This window comes from Pelodiscus sinensis, chromosome 5 (genome assembly GCF_052426305.1).
Source record: "Pelodiscus sinensis isolate ZL-2025 chromosome 5, ASM5242630v1, whole genome shotgun sequence".
Taxonomy (NCBI): domain Eukaryota; kingdom Metazoa; phylum Chordata; order Testudines; family Trionychidae; genus Pelodiscus; species Pelodiscus sinensis.
Window position 1 is genome coordinate 61,786,929 of NC_143056.1, and position 18,453 is coordinate 61,805,381.

The 18,453-nt window shown below is 48.1% G+C and overlaps 1 protein-coding gene across 1 annotated transcript; it reads left to right on the forward strand.

Annotated features, from left to right (window-relative positions):
* The first annotated feature begins 15,443 nt into the window (after positions 1–15,443).
* On the forward strand, positions 15,444–17,467 carry INAFM2 (InaF motif containing 2). The gene has a single exon (XM_075927091.2). It carries the CDS (start codon positions 15,703–15,705, stop codon positions 16,111–16,113), a length of 411 nt encoding a protein of 136 aa, XP_075783206.1. The 5' UTR covers positions 15,444–15,702; the 3' UTR covers positions 16,114–17,467.
* Positions 17,468–18,453: the final 986 nt, after the last annotated feature.

Here is an 18,453-nt window from a genome sequence, read left to right on the forward strand (position 1 = left end):
TAGTCTTCATCTTTGAGATGGGGCTTTTGGTCAATGCAGGAAAAGTTCACCAAGGCTATGTCTATGCTGTCAGCTTCTTGCGCAAGAACATCTTGCACAAGGGCTGTTGTGCAAGAAGTCTTGCGCAAGAAAATGTCCACACTGCCATGTGCGAGATGTACTTTTGTGCAAGAGCATCCATGGCAGTGTGGACACTCTTGCGCAAGAAAGCTCTGATGGTCATTTTAGTCATAGGGCTTTCTTGCACAAGAAATCCCTGCCGAGCGTCCACACTGCCCTCTTGTGCAAGAGCCCCTGCGCAAGAAGGCTTACACCTGTTAAAAAAAGAGCATAGCTCTTGCACAGGAAGCCCTCTCTTACCACACCATACTGTAAATTTCCTTGCGCAAGAGCAGGCAGGCAGTGTGGACGCTCTGCGGATTCTTGTGCAAGAACAGCCATACTTGCGCAAGAAGTCCCGAGTGTAGACATAGCCCAAGGGAGACTACAGATCACCAACTATAAATATATTTAAGACTTAGGAACCTCCTGTTGGTGATCACGATATTACTGATGAATGCTCCTACAACAGTTCAGAACTCTGACTTGGTGTAGATCAATACTCAACATATTGCTTATCTGAACATCTTTGATACAGAAGGAATGTTTTGAGTAGTTTAGCCAGCAATTGTAGTAGCCTTAATAAAAACAAATCCCTTTTATATTCATTACAACCAAGTCCTGCCCCTTGTCTTCTGAGAAGGGCAACACAGTGGGAATAGGCTCTTCTGAGAGGTCCTTTGGTTTCTGCTGTTCGTCAGGCTGGAAATAGCATGAGAACAGAGATTTCTTGGGATTCCTCCTGGGATTTGGGCAGCTGCCATTTCCGGTCACATACAGAACAAGAAAGTACTGAGGAGTGTGAAAATCAAAAACAGACACAAAGTGAAATAAATACAAAGGTCCAGCTCAAGTGAATTCTTGGAAAATGTTTCAAAAGTATATTTTGTCTGGGGGATTTTATCCATCTCGACAGACTGAATAGGTATACAGTCAATATTAATGTGAGTCAAGTATCAAACCTAAGGCCAGTTTTCTAAGCTGGCAACTTATCTGAATGCTGAGAAATGGAAAAGCCCAGTCAGTGGCCACTTTTGAAAGTGTGTCTATAAATTTAAGTCCACCCTGTTTCATTGGTGATTTTATTGCTGTGTCTACGTTCACCATTGCATAAGTTTAACAAAAGGTTCTACAGTAAACCAATTTTGTTAAACTGGTGCAAAACTCTGTGTGGGCACTCTGCTTTCAATATAAACCTCTTTTATATCAATTTAGCTAAATTTGGTGACTACTAAACTTCAGCTAAATAAATATTAGCCCAGTTGAAATTGAATTCAGAGCACCTTCGAATGTTCAACAATAATGTGCTTTTTTGTTTCCTGCTCATGAGAAGACTGTTGAAGCAGCTACTCTCCGATTTCTGACACCAGGTCCATGCAATGCAGGTATCACAGATGACTATGAATGCAACTCTCAGATTTACACTCTGAGAGAAATACTTTGCATTTAACCGTATGACTATTCTGAACATGCCACTTATCAGGGGGGTGAAATTTTCTTTTAAATACAGTATATTGATGTGTGAAGCATACAATTGAAAGGATTGGGAATTCCTGTTTGGTTCACTCCCTTTGGGGCACCTGGCATTAGCCACTGTCAGCAGACAGGATACTGGGCTGGCTGGACCTTTGGTCTGACCCAAGTATGGCTGTTCTTATGTTCTTAACCTTCTTCCATTTGTATGCATTTCAAAAAAGTTTTAAAAATCTCTTCAGAACAAATTTTTTAAAAAAGTGCTTCACAGCATGGAGTAGCTGTCACTGTGTCTTCTTTCTGAACCCAAAAGGGTGTTTTCCCTATACAAACTTACTGTCCAAGTTCCCACTGTAGTGGAATACACTGTCATTCTGTGAATCTTCTGCAAGATGTAATTTAAAAAACTGTTTTAATGTGCCATAATGATGTGGAGGCTGCTGAGGCATCAGTGTGCTGAACAACACTGGGCAGTCTCCATCAGGGGGTACTGCCCTTGGAAAAATAGGGTATGTCTACACTACCCCACTAGTTCGAACTAGCGGGGTAATGTATGCATACCGCACTTGCTAATGAAGCCCGGGTTTTGAATTTCCCGGGCTTCATTAGCATAAGCGGGGAGCCGCCATTTTTAAATCCCCGCTGGTTCGAACCCCGTGCAGCGCGGCTACACGGGGCTCGAACTAGGTAGTTCGGACTAGGTGCCTATTCCGAACTACCGTTACTCCTCGTGAAACGAGGTGTACCGGTAGTTCGGAATAGGCACCCTAGTCCGAACTACCTAGTTCGAGCCCCGTGTAGCCGCGCTGCACGGGGTTCGAAGCAGCGGGGATTTAAAAATGGCGGCTCCCTGCTTATGCTAATGAAGCCCGGGAAATTCAAATCCCGGGCTTCATTAGCAAGTGCAGTATGCATACATTACCCCGCTAGTTCGAACTAGCGGGGTAGTGTAGACATACCCATACATCTTTTCATGCACGTAGTGCCAGATTCTGCACTGGCTTTCCCCTCTGTAACCTCAGTAAAGTCATGGGGATTGCACAGCATGTAAAGCACTAGAGCAGTGGTCCCCAACCTTTTGAGGTTGTCGGGCGCCAGGGGGCGTGGCTGTTCGCCCGCCGGGCGCCAGGGGGCGGGGACACTTGCGCGCCCGGGGGCGCCCCACCCCATAGCCGTGCGCCCAGGGGGCAGCCCCCCCATAGCCACACGCCCGGGGGGCTCGGGCCCCCCCCCGCAAGCACCACGTGCCCGGGGGGGCCGGCACTCCCTCCCCCCCGCAAGCGCCACGCGCCCGGGGCCGGCCTCCCCCCCCCCCCGCAAGCGCCGCGTGCCCGGGGCCAGGGCCGGGGCCGGAGCCGGCGCTCCCCCCCCCCCCCGCAAGCGCCCCGCGCCCAGGGCCGACGCTCCCCACAAGCGCCACTCCATGTGCCTGGGGCCAGGCCAGCCCCGAGCACCTGGCGGGTGCATGCAAATGCCCCCGCGGGCGCAATGGCACCCGCAGGCACCGTGTTGGGGACCATGGCACTAGAGAATCTTTTATGTGTTGTGCTAACTGCTGTCATGGCAGCTTAATCAGAAACTAAGAAGATTAAAAAAACCACCTATCCTTCAATTAAGTTGACAGGTGACAGTGGAGAGAAACAGAGACAGGGCCTTCTGATATGAGCCAGAGACTGAATTTTTTTACTGTAATGAATCAGAAAAAAGGCTGGAGGGGGAAAGAGAAGGCTGCATCTGGAGCCAAAGATCCTATCTTTACTATGAAGGACCAAGGAATCTTAGGGCAATATGACAAAAAGCTCAAGGCTAAGCAAGCATTTACTCAGTGTCTGCCAACTAGAAAGGATATGCATTTAAAGAAAAGGCTAGACTCATTTTTAGATAAGGAAGCACACAGTAAAAGTCATCAGTCTTTTTGTAATCCAGATTCATAATAAAAGAACAAGGGGACAATGTGAAATCTAAAGACAGCACAAGTGTAACTAATACAAATTAATGATTCTTTACTAAGTCCATAATCAGCCTGTAGAAGTCACACTACGGCAGGAGGGCATTGAGACAAGACTTTGGCTGGATTTAAAAAAGGACTGAATAATTTTATAATAATGAACAACATTTGTAACTATGCAAACTACAATAGAGATACAGACAGTCCCCGAGTTACGCGGCTCCGACTTATGTCAGATCCGCAGTTACGAACGGGGCCCTCTCCTTGGTCTCCAGCAGACCAGGGAGAGGAAGCAAAGTGGCAGAACACGTGGGCAGCGGACAGCCCAGTCCACTGCCCGTGTGTTCCGCCGCTTTGCTCCCTGTCCCCCTGGTCTGCAGACCCGGGGGACGGGGAGCAAAGCAGAGCAAAGCCGCGGAGCCCGAGGGCAGCAGGACAGCCACGGCGCGTCTGGGCTGTCCCGCTGCCCCTGTGCTCTGCGGCTTTGCTCCGGACGCCTGTGGTACAGCAGCTGGGGCGCTGCCGGTTGGTCCTGTAGCGCCACTCTGGGCGCTACTGAACCAACCCGGCAGCACCCCAGCTGCTCTTCGCCAGGCGTCCTGATTCAGCCACTGCTGGTCAGTTTCAGCAGCGGCTGAATCAGGACGCCTGGGGCAGAGCAGCTTGGGTGCTGCTGGGTTGGTCCAGTAGCGCCGAGGAGCAGCGGCGCTACTGGACCAACCCAGCAGCACCTCAGCTGCTCTGCCCCAGGCGTCCCCAAGTCAGCCGCTGCTGAAACTGACCAGTGGCTGACTACAGGAAGCCCCTGCCCCGGGCTTCCTGGAATCAGCCGCTGATCAGTTTCAGCAGCAGCTGACTTGGGGATGCCTGGGGTTCTTAAGTTGAATCTGTATGTAAGTCGGAACTGGCGTCCAGATTCAGCCGCTGTTGAAACTGATCAGTTTCAGCAGCGGCTGAATCTGGATGTCAGTTCCGACTTATATACAGATTCAACTTAAGAACAAACCTACAGTCCCTATCTTGTACGTAACCCAGGGACTGTCTGTAATCAAAACTCTTGGCTTAGAGTGGAAGCTGATCACCTGCAGGGGTCACAAAGAATGTTCTTTGTATATTCAAACTGCATAATTATAGAGGTGCATTGCATATGTGGAGGTGGCTGCATGCAAACACCAGATACTATCCATTATCAGACTCAGAACTTGGTATGTGGTCAGTGGTATGAGTCATTCTGCCAACTGCATTCTTATGGTGCACTTAAAAGAGCTGACTAAAACCTCCCAGGACAATAGACAACTGCCTGGTCCAAGCAACAGGAGTCTGAGATGCAGGTTAGAGGTTTCGTCATAGTGGGCGGATGCCAGCAGCCAGGAATTAAAAGTAATCCTAAATACAAGGCAATCGTAGGACCCATCTGACTGGATGAAGCACTAGAAGAAGCAGAAGCCCAAGATAGAGGGGAGCTCAGCAACTGATGAATAGTATAGTTTCAAAGGGAGCGTGCAACTGTTAAAAATACACATATGGCCAGAAAGAACCATGAGGATCAAAAGATTTCAAGGGTCTCACTCCTTATTTAGAGAGGGTCCAATTCTGAGAAGTGCTGAGCATTCTCAACTACTGTCTTCAGTGGGCCTTAAAGGCACTCAGCAAGTAGTGGAACTCAGCTGCTTTTTGGCATTGTTGCCCAGCAACTGAACATAGCTGGGCCCAATAAAGTCTCACAAAAGTGACTGCACTTCCAGAGTCGACATCAAAGCCAGCAAATCATCATTTAAGAATTGTAGTAAGAGCAGAACAATGGCTCTTCAATAAATTCTATGTCTGCAGCTGTGCCAGATCTGCTTGCTGTACTGGTCCTTGCTGCAACCCACATCTGCTCCTCTCCCAGCCCTAGTCTCTACCTTTCTCGGAGATTCCTGCCCCCAGCCATTGGCTTGTCTCCTGCTTTCAGTTCCACCTTACAGCTCTGCTCTGACCACTAGGCATGATGCCTTCTCTGACCAGTAGGTTACACTGCCTACACCACAGTATGTGACAGTGGCAACCCAGTCAATTACATTCTCTTTGAGACATGTTCATTGGCTACAAAATATCTCTGCTTTCACTCCACCACTGCAACTCTTCCCTGGAGCTATGGGAGACTATTCAATGCTGCAGTTTGATTCTTTTCCTAAAATGCCGGGGATTAAAAGAAAGTATCATTACAGTAGATTTGACTTCCTGGCTCTCATTTGTCTGAGTTTATTGCTTTAAAATTTGTTATTAATAGGGTACTAAAGAGCTTAGGAACAGAGGGAACACCCCTTCAACTAGCTAGCTGCACTCTAACAAAGAGACATCAGGAACAAATCATGCTGATTTGCTAGTGGTAAAAAGAAAAGCTTATGCCTGACTGGTACAGACGTAAACAATTTCTTACGTAATTTAACTGAGCTCGTCATATCTAGCACTTGAGGTAGCCAGACCTTGGTATGGGGGAGGGCAACCTTTAAAAACATCTAATTCCTCTCAACATTGTGGTGGAGTTATTTTTTTCGATTAACATTTAGTTGTGAATGCTTTTAAAATCCCTTTTGGCATGGTAGTTGATGGATTGTGCTTCTGCAGTTAGAGAGTCTGTATAACATACAGTTTCATAAAATGCACCACAAGAAGTCAATCCAAGATGATAAGGAAAAGGAATGGTTTAAGATGAGATTTTTTAAAAAGGAATTGATTCTGTGGTTCAGGGGAAGGATGGGAAGAGTATTTTAGATACATGGGGTGGTGCCAGGGAAGGGGTAGCTATCAACTGTGGAGAGTCAGAATTGAAACAGGCCAGAAACCAAGAGAGGAGGAGTGGAATGGACTGAGGAGAAATAGGTAGATTTGATGTCAGGGAGGTAGGATTATATTAGGCTGCTATGACTACTGCTTATTACACTAATCATAACCATCTCCCTCTTACCTTGTGCTCCCTCTACCTCTTACTTGTATGGGGTGTTCAGGGAGGGGTAGCACCTCTGATGTACGGGCATGTCGTGTCCTTTTAGGGCAGCTCGTCCACCTTTGGTCCCCACTTGTCACTCAACTCTCACCTGTGGCTCCTAGTAGCTGTAGCATGTGCAGCGGCCACACCCCGGGCAACAGCTTCGACAGGCTGGCTAAACCAGGTTGAGAGTAGCCGTCGGGTCATCGACCTTCGGTGAGATAGGGACTTGTCTATCCCGAGCATGTGAAGACAGACTCCGGCGGATCGAGCGGATGAGACCTACTAGAATAGGACCAACGGTCATGAAGGTGGTTTCTGCAAGCGATGTGGTACGCTAAGAGCACGGCAAGACATGAAAGATGCCCTGGTCAACCACTGCGCCCAGCCCATCTCCAACCGTCTTGACATTAGTCCTGCCATTGGAGCAAGATGGAATCTGGGAAGAGAGAGTGAGGCTGACTATGCGCACCTCTCCCTCACTTTAATCCAATTCACGCGCAAGTCTTGACATCTCGACATCCCCTAATTCCCATAAACCTTAAAGTCCTGTGGCGACGGGCAAGTGACGAAGCAGCAGGTGTGGATACACTGGGAGCTGTAGCCGCGGACCTGCACACAGGTGGCTCAGGTCTAATGGTCGTCTTCTTGCTAGCTGAAGCAACAGCTGGATTCGGCGTCTGAGTGACTGAGCAGCCCTCTTTAGGATTGCACTGTTCACCTCCGTAGTAAGAGGAAGGGGCTAGAAAAGGTGCCCTAAACATTGTTTGCTTCATAGAACCCTGGCCAGCTTACCGCGGCTGGAGGGGATCCCATCTCATGCGGTCGAACAATAAAATTTCAAACAAAATGCAAGGTGACACCACTCACTATTGGCACATGGAACGTACGCACGCTTCAAGACAACCCTTCAGCAGACCGACCAGAAAGAAGAACAGCCCTGGTCGCCAGAGAGCTCACAAGATTTAACATCGATATTGCAGCACTGTGTGAAACTCGTCTAGCAAATGAAGGTCAGCTCATGGAAACAGGAGGTGGTTACACATTCTCCTGGCGTGGACGCAGCAGTGACGAACGTCGTGAATCTGGAGTTGGCTTTGCGGTTAAGAATCATCTTGTCCGCAAACTTGCCAATCTTCCCAAGGGCGTGAATGACCGACTCATGACACTGCATCTTCCACTACCGAGAGGAAAGCAAGCCACACTGATCAGCGCTTACGCGCCCACAATGACGAATCCGGATGAAGTAAAGGACAAGTTTTATGAAGATGGACCTCGATGCCCTACTCTCATCCGTGAAGCGCACTGACAGGCTGATTCTACTTGGCGATTTCAACGCGAGAGTAGGATCTGATCACACTGCCTGGGATGGCGTCATTGGAAAAAATGGAAGTGGTAAATGTAACAGCAATGGCCTACTATTACTGAAGACATGTGCGGCTCATGATTTGATCATCACCAATACCATCTTCCGCCTGCCCACTCGCAAAAAGACGTCCTGGATGCACCCACGCTCTAAGCACTGGCATCTCATTGGTTATGTCATTGTGCGGAGGAAAGACAGACAGGATGTAAGGGTGACCAAGGCCATGCCGAGTGCTGACTGTTGGACTGACCACAGACTTATCTCCAAATTAAGCTTTCACATCAAGCCAAAGAGACGTCCGCAGGGAAACAAAGCTGTGATGAAAAAGATCAATGTCAGTAGACTGAGGAACCCCAACACAGCAACTTTACTAGCAGAAGATCTTGGCAACCAACTTTTAGAGCTGCAATTAGAGGAAAATGCTGAGAAGGACTGGGAACGCTTCCGGGATATTGTGCACTCTTCTGCACTAAAGGTTCTTGGACCCTCACACAGGAAACAGCAGGACTGGTTTGATGAAAACGATGAAGAGATCAAGGCCATACTTGCTGAAAGCATCGCCTTCACCGTGCTCACCAGAATGACCCATCGTCAACAGCTAAGAAAAATGCCTTCAACAACATTCGCAGGATCATACAGAGCAAGCTTTGCAAGATGCAGGACTCCTGGTTGAGTGCCAAAGCAGATGAAATCCAGAAGTTTTCTGATAGAAACGATGCCAAACAGTTCTACGAAGCCCTTAGATCCTTGTATGGACCTCAGCCCTCAGGGAGTTCCCCTCTACTGGACTCAGATGGTGCAACTCTCATTACTGAGAAGGCTCTGATTTTACAGCGTTGGGCTGAGCACTTCCAATCCGTACTGAACCGCCCATCTTCCATCAATAACGAGGCGATTGATAGAATGCCCCAGGCGGATATCAACCACAGCCTGGATGTCTGTCTCACCATCAGAGACTGAAACCTTACAGGCCATCAGCCAGCTGTCCAGTGGCAAGGCCCCAGGATCTGATGCGATCCCAGCGGAAGTCTATAAGGGTGGTGGTGCAGTGCTTGTCGACAAACTCACTCAGCTGTTCCAGTCCTTCTGGAATCAAGGATCTATTCCTCATGAACTGAAAGACGCGTCCATCGTACACCTCTACAAGAGAAAAGGAAATCGACAAGTTTGCGATAATCATAGAGGAATATCACTGCTTTCCGTCGCAGGTAAGATCCTTGCACGAGTGTTGCTGAATCGTCTGATTGACCACCTGGAACAGGGTTTATTACCCGAGACACAGTGCGGCTTCCGCAAAGAGCGTGGCACGGTGGATATGATCTTCGCAGCCCGACAGCTTCAAGAGAAGTGTCAAGAGCAGAATCGTGAACTGTACACCACCTTCGTGGATCTCACCAAGGCTTTTGACACTGTCAGTCGCGAAGGTCTGTGGCGCATCATGTCGAAGTTTGGGTGCCCTGACAGATTCATCTTGATGGTACGTCAGTTCCACGATGGCATGACGGCTCGTGTTCTGGATGATGGAAAAGCTTCAGAGGCCTTTCCCGTCACAAACGGCGTCAAGCAAGGGTGTGTGCTGGCACCGACCCTGTTCAGCATAATGTTTTCAGCCATGCTGTCAGACGCCTTTCAGAACAGTTCCTTGGGAATCAGACTGAGATACAGGACCGATGGGAAACTGTTTAACCTGCGAAGACTCCAGGCTGTCACCAAGATAAAGGAGACTGTGCTACGAGATCTCCTTTTTGCTGATGACTGCGCCCTGAATGCTGGATCAGAGCAGGAAATGCAAGCCAGCATGGACAAATTTGCAGCAGCATGCGACAACTTCGGCCTTCTCATCAACACAAAGAAAACCGAAGTGATGCACCAGCCAGCTCCGAAAGCTCAACATCAAGTGCCCACCATCACAGTGAAGGGACAAAAGCTGCAAGCAGTGGACCAATTTACATATCTTGGCAGCACCCTCTCCCGCTCAGTGACAATTGACATCGAGGTCAACTGCAGAGTCGCCAAGGCAAGCTCTGCATTCGGCAGACTGTTGACCAAAGTGTGGGACCGCCGTGGAATAAGCCTTGCTACAAAGCTTAAAGTCTATCGAGCAGTAGTGTTAACTACCCTGATGTACGCCAGTGAGACTTGGACTGTATACAGGAGGCACGCTAGGCAACTGAACCACTTCCACACGATTTGCCTCCGCAGACTTCTGAAGATCCAGTGGCAGGATAAGGTGCCAGACACAGAAGTCCTTTCTAGAGCAGGTCTGCCGTCAGTTTACACCCTGCTGATGAAAGCTCAGACACGCTGGGCAGGCCATGTTGCAAGGATGCCAGATCATCGCATCCCTAAACAGCTCTTCTATGGTGAGCTGTTTCAAGGAAAGCGATCGCACGGGGGACAAAAGAAGCGATACAAAGATACGCTTAAAGCCTCTCTCAAGTCCCTGGATATTGACACCACCTCCTGGGAGACCCTGGCACAAGACCGATCAACATGGCACATGCTGATCTACCAAGGCTGTCAAACGTCTGAAGCCAGAAGGACAACCATAGCACAAGAGAAGCGAGCACTCCGTAAAGCCAGAGTTGCAAAAGCTGCAACAGTGGTGCCCACATATGTCTGCCCGACATGCGGCAGAACATTCCGTGCCCGTATCGGCCTTATCAGCCATTTGCGGACACACCATGGACAGTCCATAACCCGTTAGATGTCAAGGTCCTCTTCGAATACGATGGACGAACAACAACTTGTTTTCTCTTGTATGTAGATTGTAAAATGATGGAGGCAGGGCAGGGCTGCTGACAGACCATGCTGGGCCCTGGGGCAAGATGCTGGAAAGGTGGGGGGAGGCTCCAGCTCCAGGAACCCTGGAAGGGGTTGGGCTGGAATCTAGCCTCCCCTACCCAGCCTTAAGTGCTGCCTGGACCACACTGCACGGGGCTCAAGTGGTGATTTAAAGGGTTCAGGGCTCCAGCTGCTACAATAGTGGCCAGGCGCCCTGGACCCTTTCAAATCACCAGGCACCAGGGCAGCTTCCTCTTTCCCTTCCACCATCCTGTTGGCGGCCACAGGGCAGGGACTTTGTGTTATATGTGCACCTAGCAGTGCTCGAGTCCTAAAAACAGAAGTGCCAAAATGTACTTTCAGTACTATTACTATCTGGTAGTACTGGAACACTGTTCCAGCTCTCAAATTAAGTGTTGGAATGGTGTTCCTGAATAAGCAGTCAGGACTTGAGCCCTGGCCCCTAATGTGTAGTACTTAGCATGATATCGCCCTAATCTTTCACTGGTAGGAAGGAGTGCATATGTGGGGAGTTTTGAAGGGGAAGACAAGAAGGACCTCAGTCTTTGTATCACTGAATAGTAGGAAATTATGGAATAGCTACAAGATGACTCATAATGGGGAGACACAGGGATCAGTGAGTAAGCTAAAGGGGGATGTAAGTGTGGGTGTTTCCTGTATAGAAGTGATATCCAAGACTGAGGAATAAAATGTCAAAAAGAGAAAAAAGCCAAAGGCAGAGCCTTGAGATACTCTTAACAGAGAGGTTTATGGGAAGTGTAGAGCCTCCTTCTATTCAATGCAGGAGAAGAGTGTTCTGGGTTCTATAATTTATTAATATTATTATTATTTTGTTTGAGATGCTAAAGAAGGAGGACAAAGTGATTGACAGTATTGAAAGCTACAGTGAGGTTGAATAAAATAAGAGACGGGTATGAGTTTATCATTAAATGTTAAAAGAAAACAGCCAGAAAAAATTAGTCAAAACTCTGCCTCTAAGAACTAGTGTTAATAATTAATTTTGTTGGAAAGGGGAAATTGCCTCCATCTGCTTAAGCTCCAAATCTGTGAACCAGAAACCCTATGTGTTACAGAATTTCTGAAACAACAACATCATATTTCTCCAATTCATGAAGGGTTTACTACTGCAAATCAAGATCTTAGTATTATTTAGGTCTCTGGCTTGAGTTAGGACAAAACACTCAGGCTGCGTCTACACTGGTGCGATCTTGCGCAAAAGCAGCCGCTCTTGTGCAAAAACTTGCTGCCTGTCTACAATGGCCACGTGTTCTTGCGCAAGTAAAATGACGTTCTAATGTATGAAATCAGGGCTTCTTGTGCCAGAATTCTTACGCTGCCACTCAGGAATAAGCCTTTTTGCACAACTGTTCTTGTGCAAGAGGCCAGTGTAGACAGGCAACATGAATTTCTTGTGCAAGAAAGCCCTATGGTAAAATGGCCATCCAAGTTTTCTTGCGCAAGACAGCATCTACACTGGCAAGGATACTCTTGAGCAAAAGCACATGCTAGTGTAGACACTCTCTTGTGTATCTACTTTAACGCAAGAACTCTTGTGCTAAAGAGTTTTTGTGCAAGATCACGCTGGTGTAGACATAGCCTCAGGTATCACAGTGATAGGTGTATTATAAAAGCCAGAAGATAAGAATAGACTGGAAGCTTGTTTTTCATAGATATATATTGGTATTGTGAATAATGCTGGTCTTCCAAGAATTTTGAAATGAGAATGTGTGTAATAAATTGAAGATTAGACATCTGTCTGTTAAACAAGAACAAATCCTGTTATTTTTTCCTACTTTCAGATCACCATAAAAATGTTCATAGTTTACCAAATGTAAAAAAAAAAAGTACGTAATGTTCCAGTTTCTAAAATGCTGTTACTACTAATGCAAAAATAAAATAAAAGAAGAACAATATAAAATATGGCTTTATAATGTCTATTTTAAGTGGACCAATAGGTTAGATTGGACTGATCTTGAACTCTCTACCCATATTTAGATGGGGGATTTTTTGTTGTTCTTGTCAGCCGGGAGTCTGGTGTTGAACTGCAGTAGAATCTGCCATCCAACATTTAAACTTTTTTAGCCATGCTGAATATTACCACAGCTGAGTCTTGAATTGAGGTTCTGATGACTGATAGGCAGAAGGCACTGCTGATTAACAAACAAGGACATGCTTTCCCTATTATGGCACTTGCCTTGGCTAGAAGTCACCCTTTCACTGCACAGATGAAGGATCTGGGTCCAGAATATCTCTCTCTCTCTCTCTCTCTCTCTCTCTCACTCACACACACACACACACACACACACCTTAAAATGTTCTGCTTTAGGGAAAGTGAGAGCAAATTCTGCTGCTAACAGCCAGCTGCACCATGATCAGAATCTGCTGACAGCTTCAGGTGTCTCCTAAATGAATTAACAGTGCCTTTTTAAAAAGAAACTACTGCATATCCCTGCCCAGCTCAGCACTGGTGGTTATTACCTTTTTATGACACACATCCTTCCCTTGGACATGGGAAGATTTCTCTTTTAAAATGTGCTTTCTTGCCCTGTTGCCTGCCTAGGATTTGTAAGGAGGAAGGAAAAGTTGGGATGAGTGTGGCTTACTGTGCAAATCACTATGCAACTTATCAGCTAAGCTTTTAAGTCAAAACAAAAACTTTTGCCAAGAATTTTGGAAATAAACATGATTAAGAGTTTTCAGAACTTAACCCTTCTCAGTTAAAATGTTTTTTAACATTAGTTGTCAATTTTTTTTGAGAAAAGAAATTAGCGACCATTCAGAATTACCTCACAGTCTGTTTAATGACACCACTAATTTGTCTAGCTCCCTCTATACAAGTAGTTCTTAACCTGTGATCCATGGACTTCTGAGAATCTGCAGACTGTATAAAGGGTCCATTAAAGATTGTAGTTACCACAGAACAGTGGTTTTCAACCTGTGGTTTGACAGCTAGGGGTCCACAAACAAGGTCTTAAAATTTCCAGAGAGGTCCCCAACTCTATTTAACACTTTCTAAGTGTCTAAAATGAAAAAAGGCTGAGAACCAGTCTTTCATGCCATCTCAAGTTATTTTCATCATTTCCTCATTTGCAATACCTTACAGCTGCAACACATCTGAAGGAGCTGAGATTTTAAGGGTGAGTCATTCTTAATTACTTAGAAAATGCCACCAAACAAAACTTCTGAGATTAAAGCTGCCTCAAAGATTTGCCTACTTAGAGCCATCTAAGCCCTCAGTTGTCTTTAGAGGACCTTATGCACATGAGTTTGACTTTACAAGAGTTTAAATGGTGACAGGTTGATCCAAAGCCTATTGAAGTGGATGGAAAGACTCACTGCTAAGGGCATTGTTGCTCTGGAGATAGTGCACTACTTGCATTGGCTTGCTGGGTGACATGAAACAAGTCACTTCTTCCCCTCTCTATGCATCAGTTTTCTCCTGTGAAATTGAGATAAACAGATGATTCTCCTTTACACATTTTTGGGACCTAGGGATAACAAGCTTCATATTAGAATTTTATTAGGGGTCAGACTCTAGTAGAAAACTACTAAAATTGTCTCACCAAATTCTTACCAGAGCCAAGTTAGCTGGGATTTTTCTCTAGTATATCCTGGGATTGCAATCTGGGCTACACATCATCTACCATAGAGGCACTAGAAAGGCACCAATCCCTTGTTACAGAAACTCCTGAGCTATATGGACCCATAGTGCCGATCCTCCAGGAATATTCAGGGCCTGACTCCACCAATGTTCAGGGTCAGGTTTCTGCCCCAGACTCACCTGCCACCCCCCTCACCTCTGTCCCCAGCATCTCCCTTCCCACCTGCTGCCCCCAGGCAATTTAAAAGGGCTCAGGGGCTCCTGGCCTCTGCCATCAATACTGGCAGCATAGTGAGGCTAAGGGTGCTTTCTGCCCACTTGCCCTCTGCACCACTCTTGGAAGCAGTGAGCACATCCCTGTGGCAGGGGGAAGGGGCTTTCTCAGCATGCTGCCTCCACCCCAAGCACCAACTCTGTAGTTCCTATTGGCTGGAAATTGCAGCCAAGGGGAACTGCAAGGGCAGTACTTGTATGCAGTGTTGCATGAAGACCCCTGGCCACCCTGTCTAGGAGCCACTGCCAGAAGGGTCTGAGGGTTGCTTTCAGGAGCCCCCCTACATAAGCCCCAGACTCCTCAGCCCCTTCCCCACCCCAACCCAGAGCCTGTATCCAAACTAACTTCCTATAACCTGTACCCCTCCTCCCAAACGCCCTGCTAGAGTCTTAGGCAGGGGTGAGAGTGGGCCTTGGAGCCTTCCATGCACCACCAAAAGATTATCCAAACCCGCCACTACGCCGCTGTAAACAGGTCTCACCGCGACCTCCTGTCTCAGGCGGTGAGCCGCTGTGGCGAGCTCCTCCCCACCCACCTGGTTCTACTTCTCCAGGGTGTAGGTGGCCCCTTCTCTGCGGGCGAGGAGGGCACGTGTTGCAATGAGCGGGCGGACGCGGCGCGCCTGCCGGGACGGTGCTGACCCCGGCGCGTCCTGTCAGCTAAACTAGACCCATTAGGCGCGACAGCCACAGGGGCGCACCGCCCCGGGCTGCAGCAGTGCTGTCCCATCTCGTGCCCATTGGTCAGACTCGGGACTGGGAGGGCGGGGCTGAGCTAGTGACCGACCCTACCTATGACTAGCAGGTGGCTGGCTGACACCTGGGGCATTGCCCTTTTAAGGACAGTCCGCGCCTTCCTGTTGCCCCTTTAAGAGCCGCTCGTCACTCCTCCCCCCCCTCCCGCGCTGCGAAGTGGCTACCGGCGCTGCTGCGAGAGACGCGGAGCTCGCGGGCGCCCGGGTGGAGACGACGCCTCTTGCCTCGCGGGCCGGCTGAGTCTCAGCTGCCGGGCCCGTCAGCCCGGGGCGGCAGCTGCAGCGGAGCCGTTGGGAGCCCTCCCCCCGCGGCGGGGCCGGGCTCCCGGCATGTCCTGAGCGGGGCCGGCGCGGCGCCGAGCCCCCACCACGGAGGGGGCGGTGGAGCAGCGGGCCAAGGGCCGGGCCCCCATGAAGGAGAAGGAGCCGCCGGCGGCGGAGCGGGGCAAGCCCGCCACCTACACCGGGGACAAGAAGGCGCGGATGGCGGCCAAGACCAACAAGAAGTGGGTGCGCCTGGCCACCGTGCTGGCCTACGTGCTCTCCGTCTCGCTGGCCGCCATCGTGCTCGCCGTCTACTACAGCCTCATCTGGCAGCCGTTGCGGGGCACCACCGCGCGCCCGGGGCCCAGCGCCACCGCCACCGCCGGCCGGACCGCGCCAGGGCCCCCCACGGAGCAGCCTATGCAGCTGGGTTCCGACTCGGCGACGGCCGAGCCTGAGCGCGCTAACACCTCGCCAGCGCCGCCGCCAACGCTGGGGAGCGAGTCCAGCGCATTCCCCGAGTCCACCGGGTTGGAGCGGGTGCATCGGAGCCACTGATCGCGGGAAAGCGGGGCCCGGGACACGGCGCAGCAGAGGAGACCCCACCCGGACAGGGCACGGCGGCGCCCTCTGCCACTGCCGGCCGCCACCACCCTGACTTGGCTTCGCCTCCGCTCGGGGGGATACACGGGCCCTTCACTCCGGGGTCTGCTCCTTGCCGACAGCGGCGCGGACACGCAGCCAGATGCCCTATCTCCTGTTTGCCCGTCCATCGGTTTGCGCAGGACGCGGCGGCAAGGCGATTTGTAATTATTAGTTTTAATACGGTGTATACGGTACTGGGAAGCCACAGAGAGTAGAACTCAGGTATGTCAGCTTAGCTGAAATGTACCCAGATGCATTTTGTTTATATCCATGTTATGGATTTGTAGATATATACACTCAGACGATAACTGTATAGAGGTGAGATATATGCTATGTAAACTACACAATGAGCACACACTGACTGGTTTTAAAGGGCTATAGCAGGAAACCAAGCTTAAAAGTTGCAGTGATCCTGCTGGCTAAAGGATGCCTAAAGCCATACTGACCCCCTCAGAAGAGCGCATATGATCCATAGCTTTACTAAGTTTGTCTTAGTAAAGGCAGGTCCATGTTGTGTTGACTTTCTAGATTGGGGAAGGAAATGAATGCAGCATATTCTGCTTTACTTGCTATGCTCATCAAGGGTGATTCCAGAGGGCCGACTTCTGATTAGCACCTCCAGATCTATGGTTTTGGGTCTCCTTGTATGCTTCAGTAGGGCTGGCTTAAATTAGGAGAGAAGGTGCTTTTTCCATTCCATTTATAGCACTTCAGTTGAAAACTCTATTTAACACCGGTAATCACAAGAGAATATGTCTAAATCTACTTTTTATCTGGTAAAAATTAACTCTTCAGCCTTGTATGCATTTGTTTAAAATAGGGTTTTCAATCAGTTTCCTAGCTTGCTTTTTTTAATAGCACCTTTTCCCTTAATTTAGGCATGGCTTAGGTAACTTCAACCCTAGAGGCAAACATGAGTGGTAGGCATGAAAAGAAAACACTTATACCAATAGAATCTTCGCTAGTATTTTTAGTCTTTCCTTCTAAAGAATTCCCTGGCTTAATTTTTCCCATCACCAGGGTCAGCTTTTCCCTTTTGACTCTTAATGCTCTGTTCTTCTATTTATGCCACTCTGTTACCTGTGAAATGATATTGGTGTCTAAATTTTTCACCACTTATAGGATCAACTGGGAGCAGAATGAATTTAGAAGCTATGTTCCATTGTTTTGGAAAATTAGCTTTGTTTACTAATGAACAAACTTATTTAAAACATGTGAAAGGTAAATTGACTTGTTTACTATATTAAAATATTTTTTGCATATGAAATTCTGTCCAATATGGCTTTTTGTTTTTTGGGGGTGGGGAGTGGGAAAAACATAAGCAAAAACTACATATATGCTGCTTTGAGTGGGGATGGTGAAATCTCCACTCTTTGGGGTGCTTAACTCCTAGCACCTATCTGATGATGAGAGAGAGGCGTTTCCATTTGAGAAGCTGCTTCTTAAGGCAGCTGAAATGCTGTGTCAGTAGCAGCCTCAGGACCTGTTTTCTTTCCTTGAAAATAACCATGGCCTAGGCCAGTAATTGTAGCTCAGCCTCATCTCTTGGCCAAGGTAGCATCAAACAGTTGTCACCAGATTTGAAAGTTCTGCTAACTGTATGTAATCTGGTGACACAACTAACCTGTGATGGACAAAGCATGTTGAGTAGACTGTTTCTGTAGATCTCTTTGTATGTCGGTAACACCATGGGGCCATCTTGAGGAAATTTTAAAATGCCTAGGTTTAGCAAATAGCAGAAAGAACTTGACCTTTGTGATCCCTAGTTGCTAATGAGCCTTCCAAATGCATACAAGCAAATATGACATTTTGTAGTGTTCTGAACTGTCAGCTCATCACCTTGCAAACAAAAGAACTTAGTTCTGTTTTTAAAAAAAATACAGTGAAATTTCTGTCTAAATCTGTGTACTTTAGATTGGCTTTTAATCTTGTCACACTTTTTTGAAGCATGAGCGAAGATGAGGCATAGAACAATGGGACTTAATTATTATAGTAAAGGAGATTCCCTGGAGTTTGTGAAAATGGGTGAGGAGGGTATTGTTTAACTTACCTCTGTGGATTGGGAGGAGGTGGGAAAGCTTGTGCCCTGAATTACATTTGACCGAAGTGGGAGATAATAGTTTTTGGAAGGGAGGAGACCAGACTTAAACTTGCTTGCAGGTTAAACTTGCTTCTGGTTGGTAAGCATCTGGGAATAGAACACTCATTCTCAGCAGAACATTGCTATACAATATGTCTGACCCTGTGAATGGA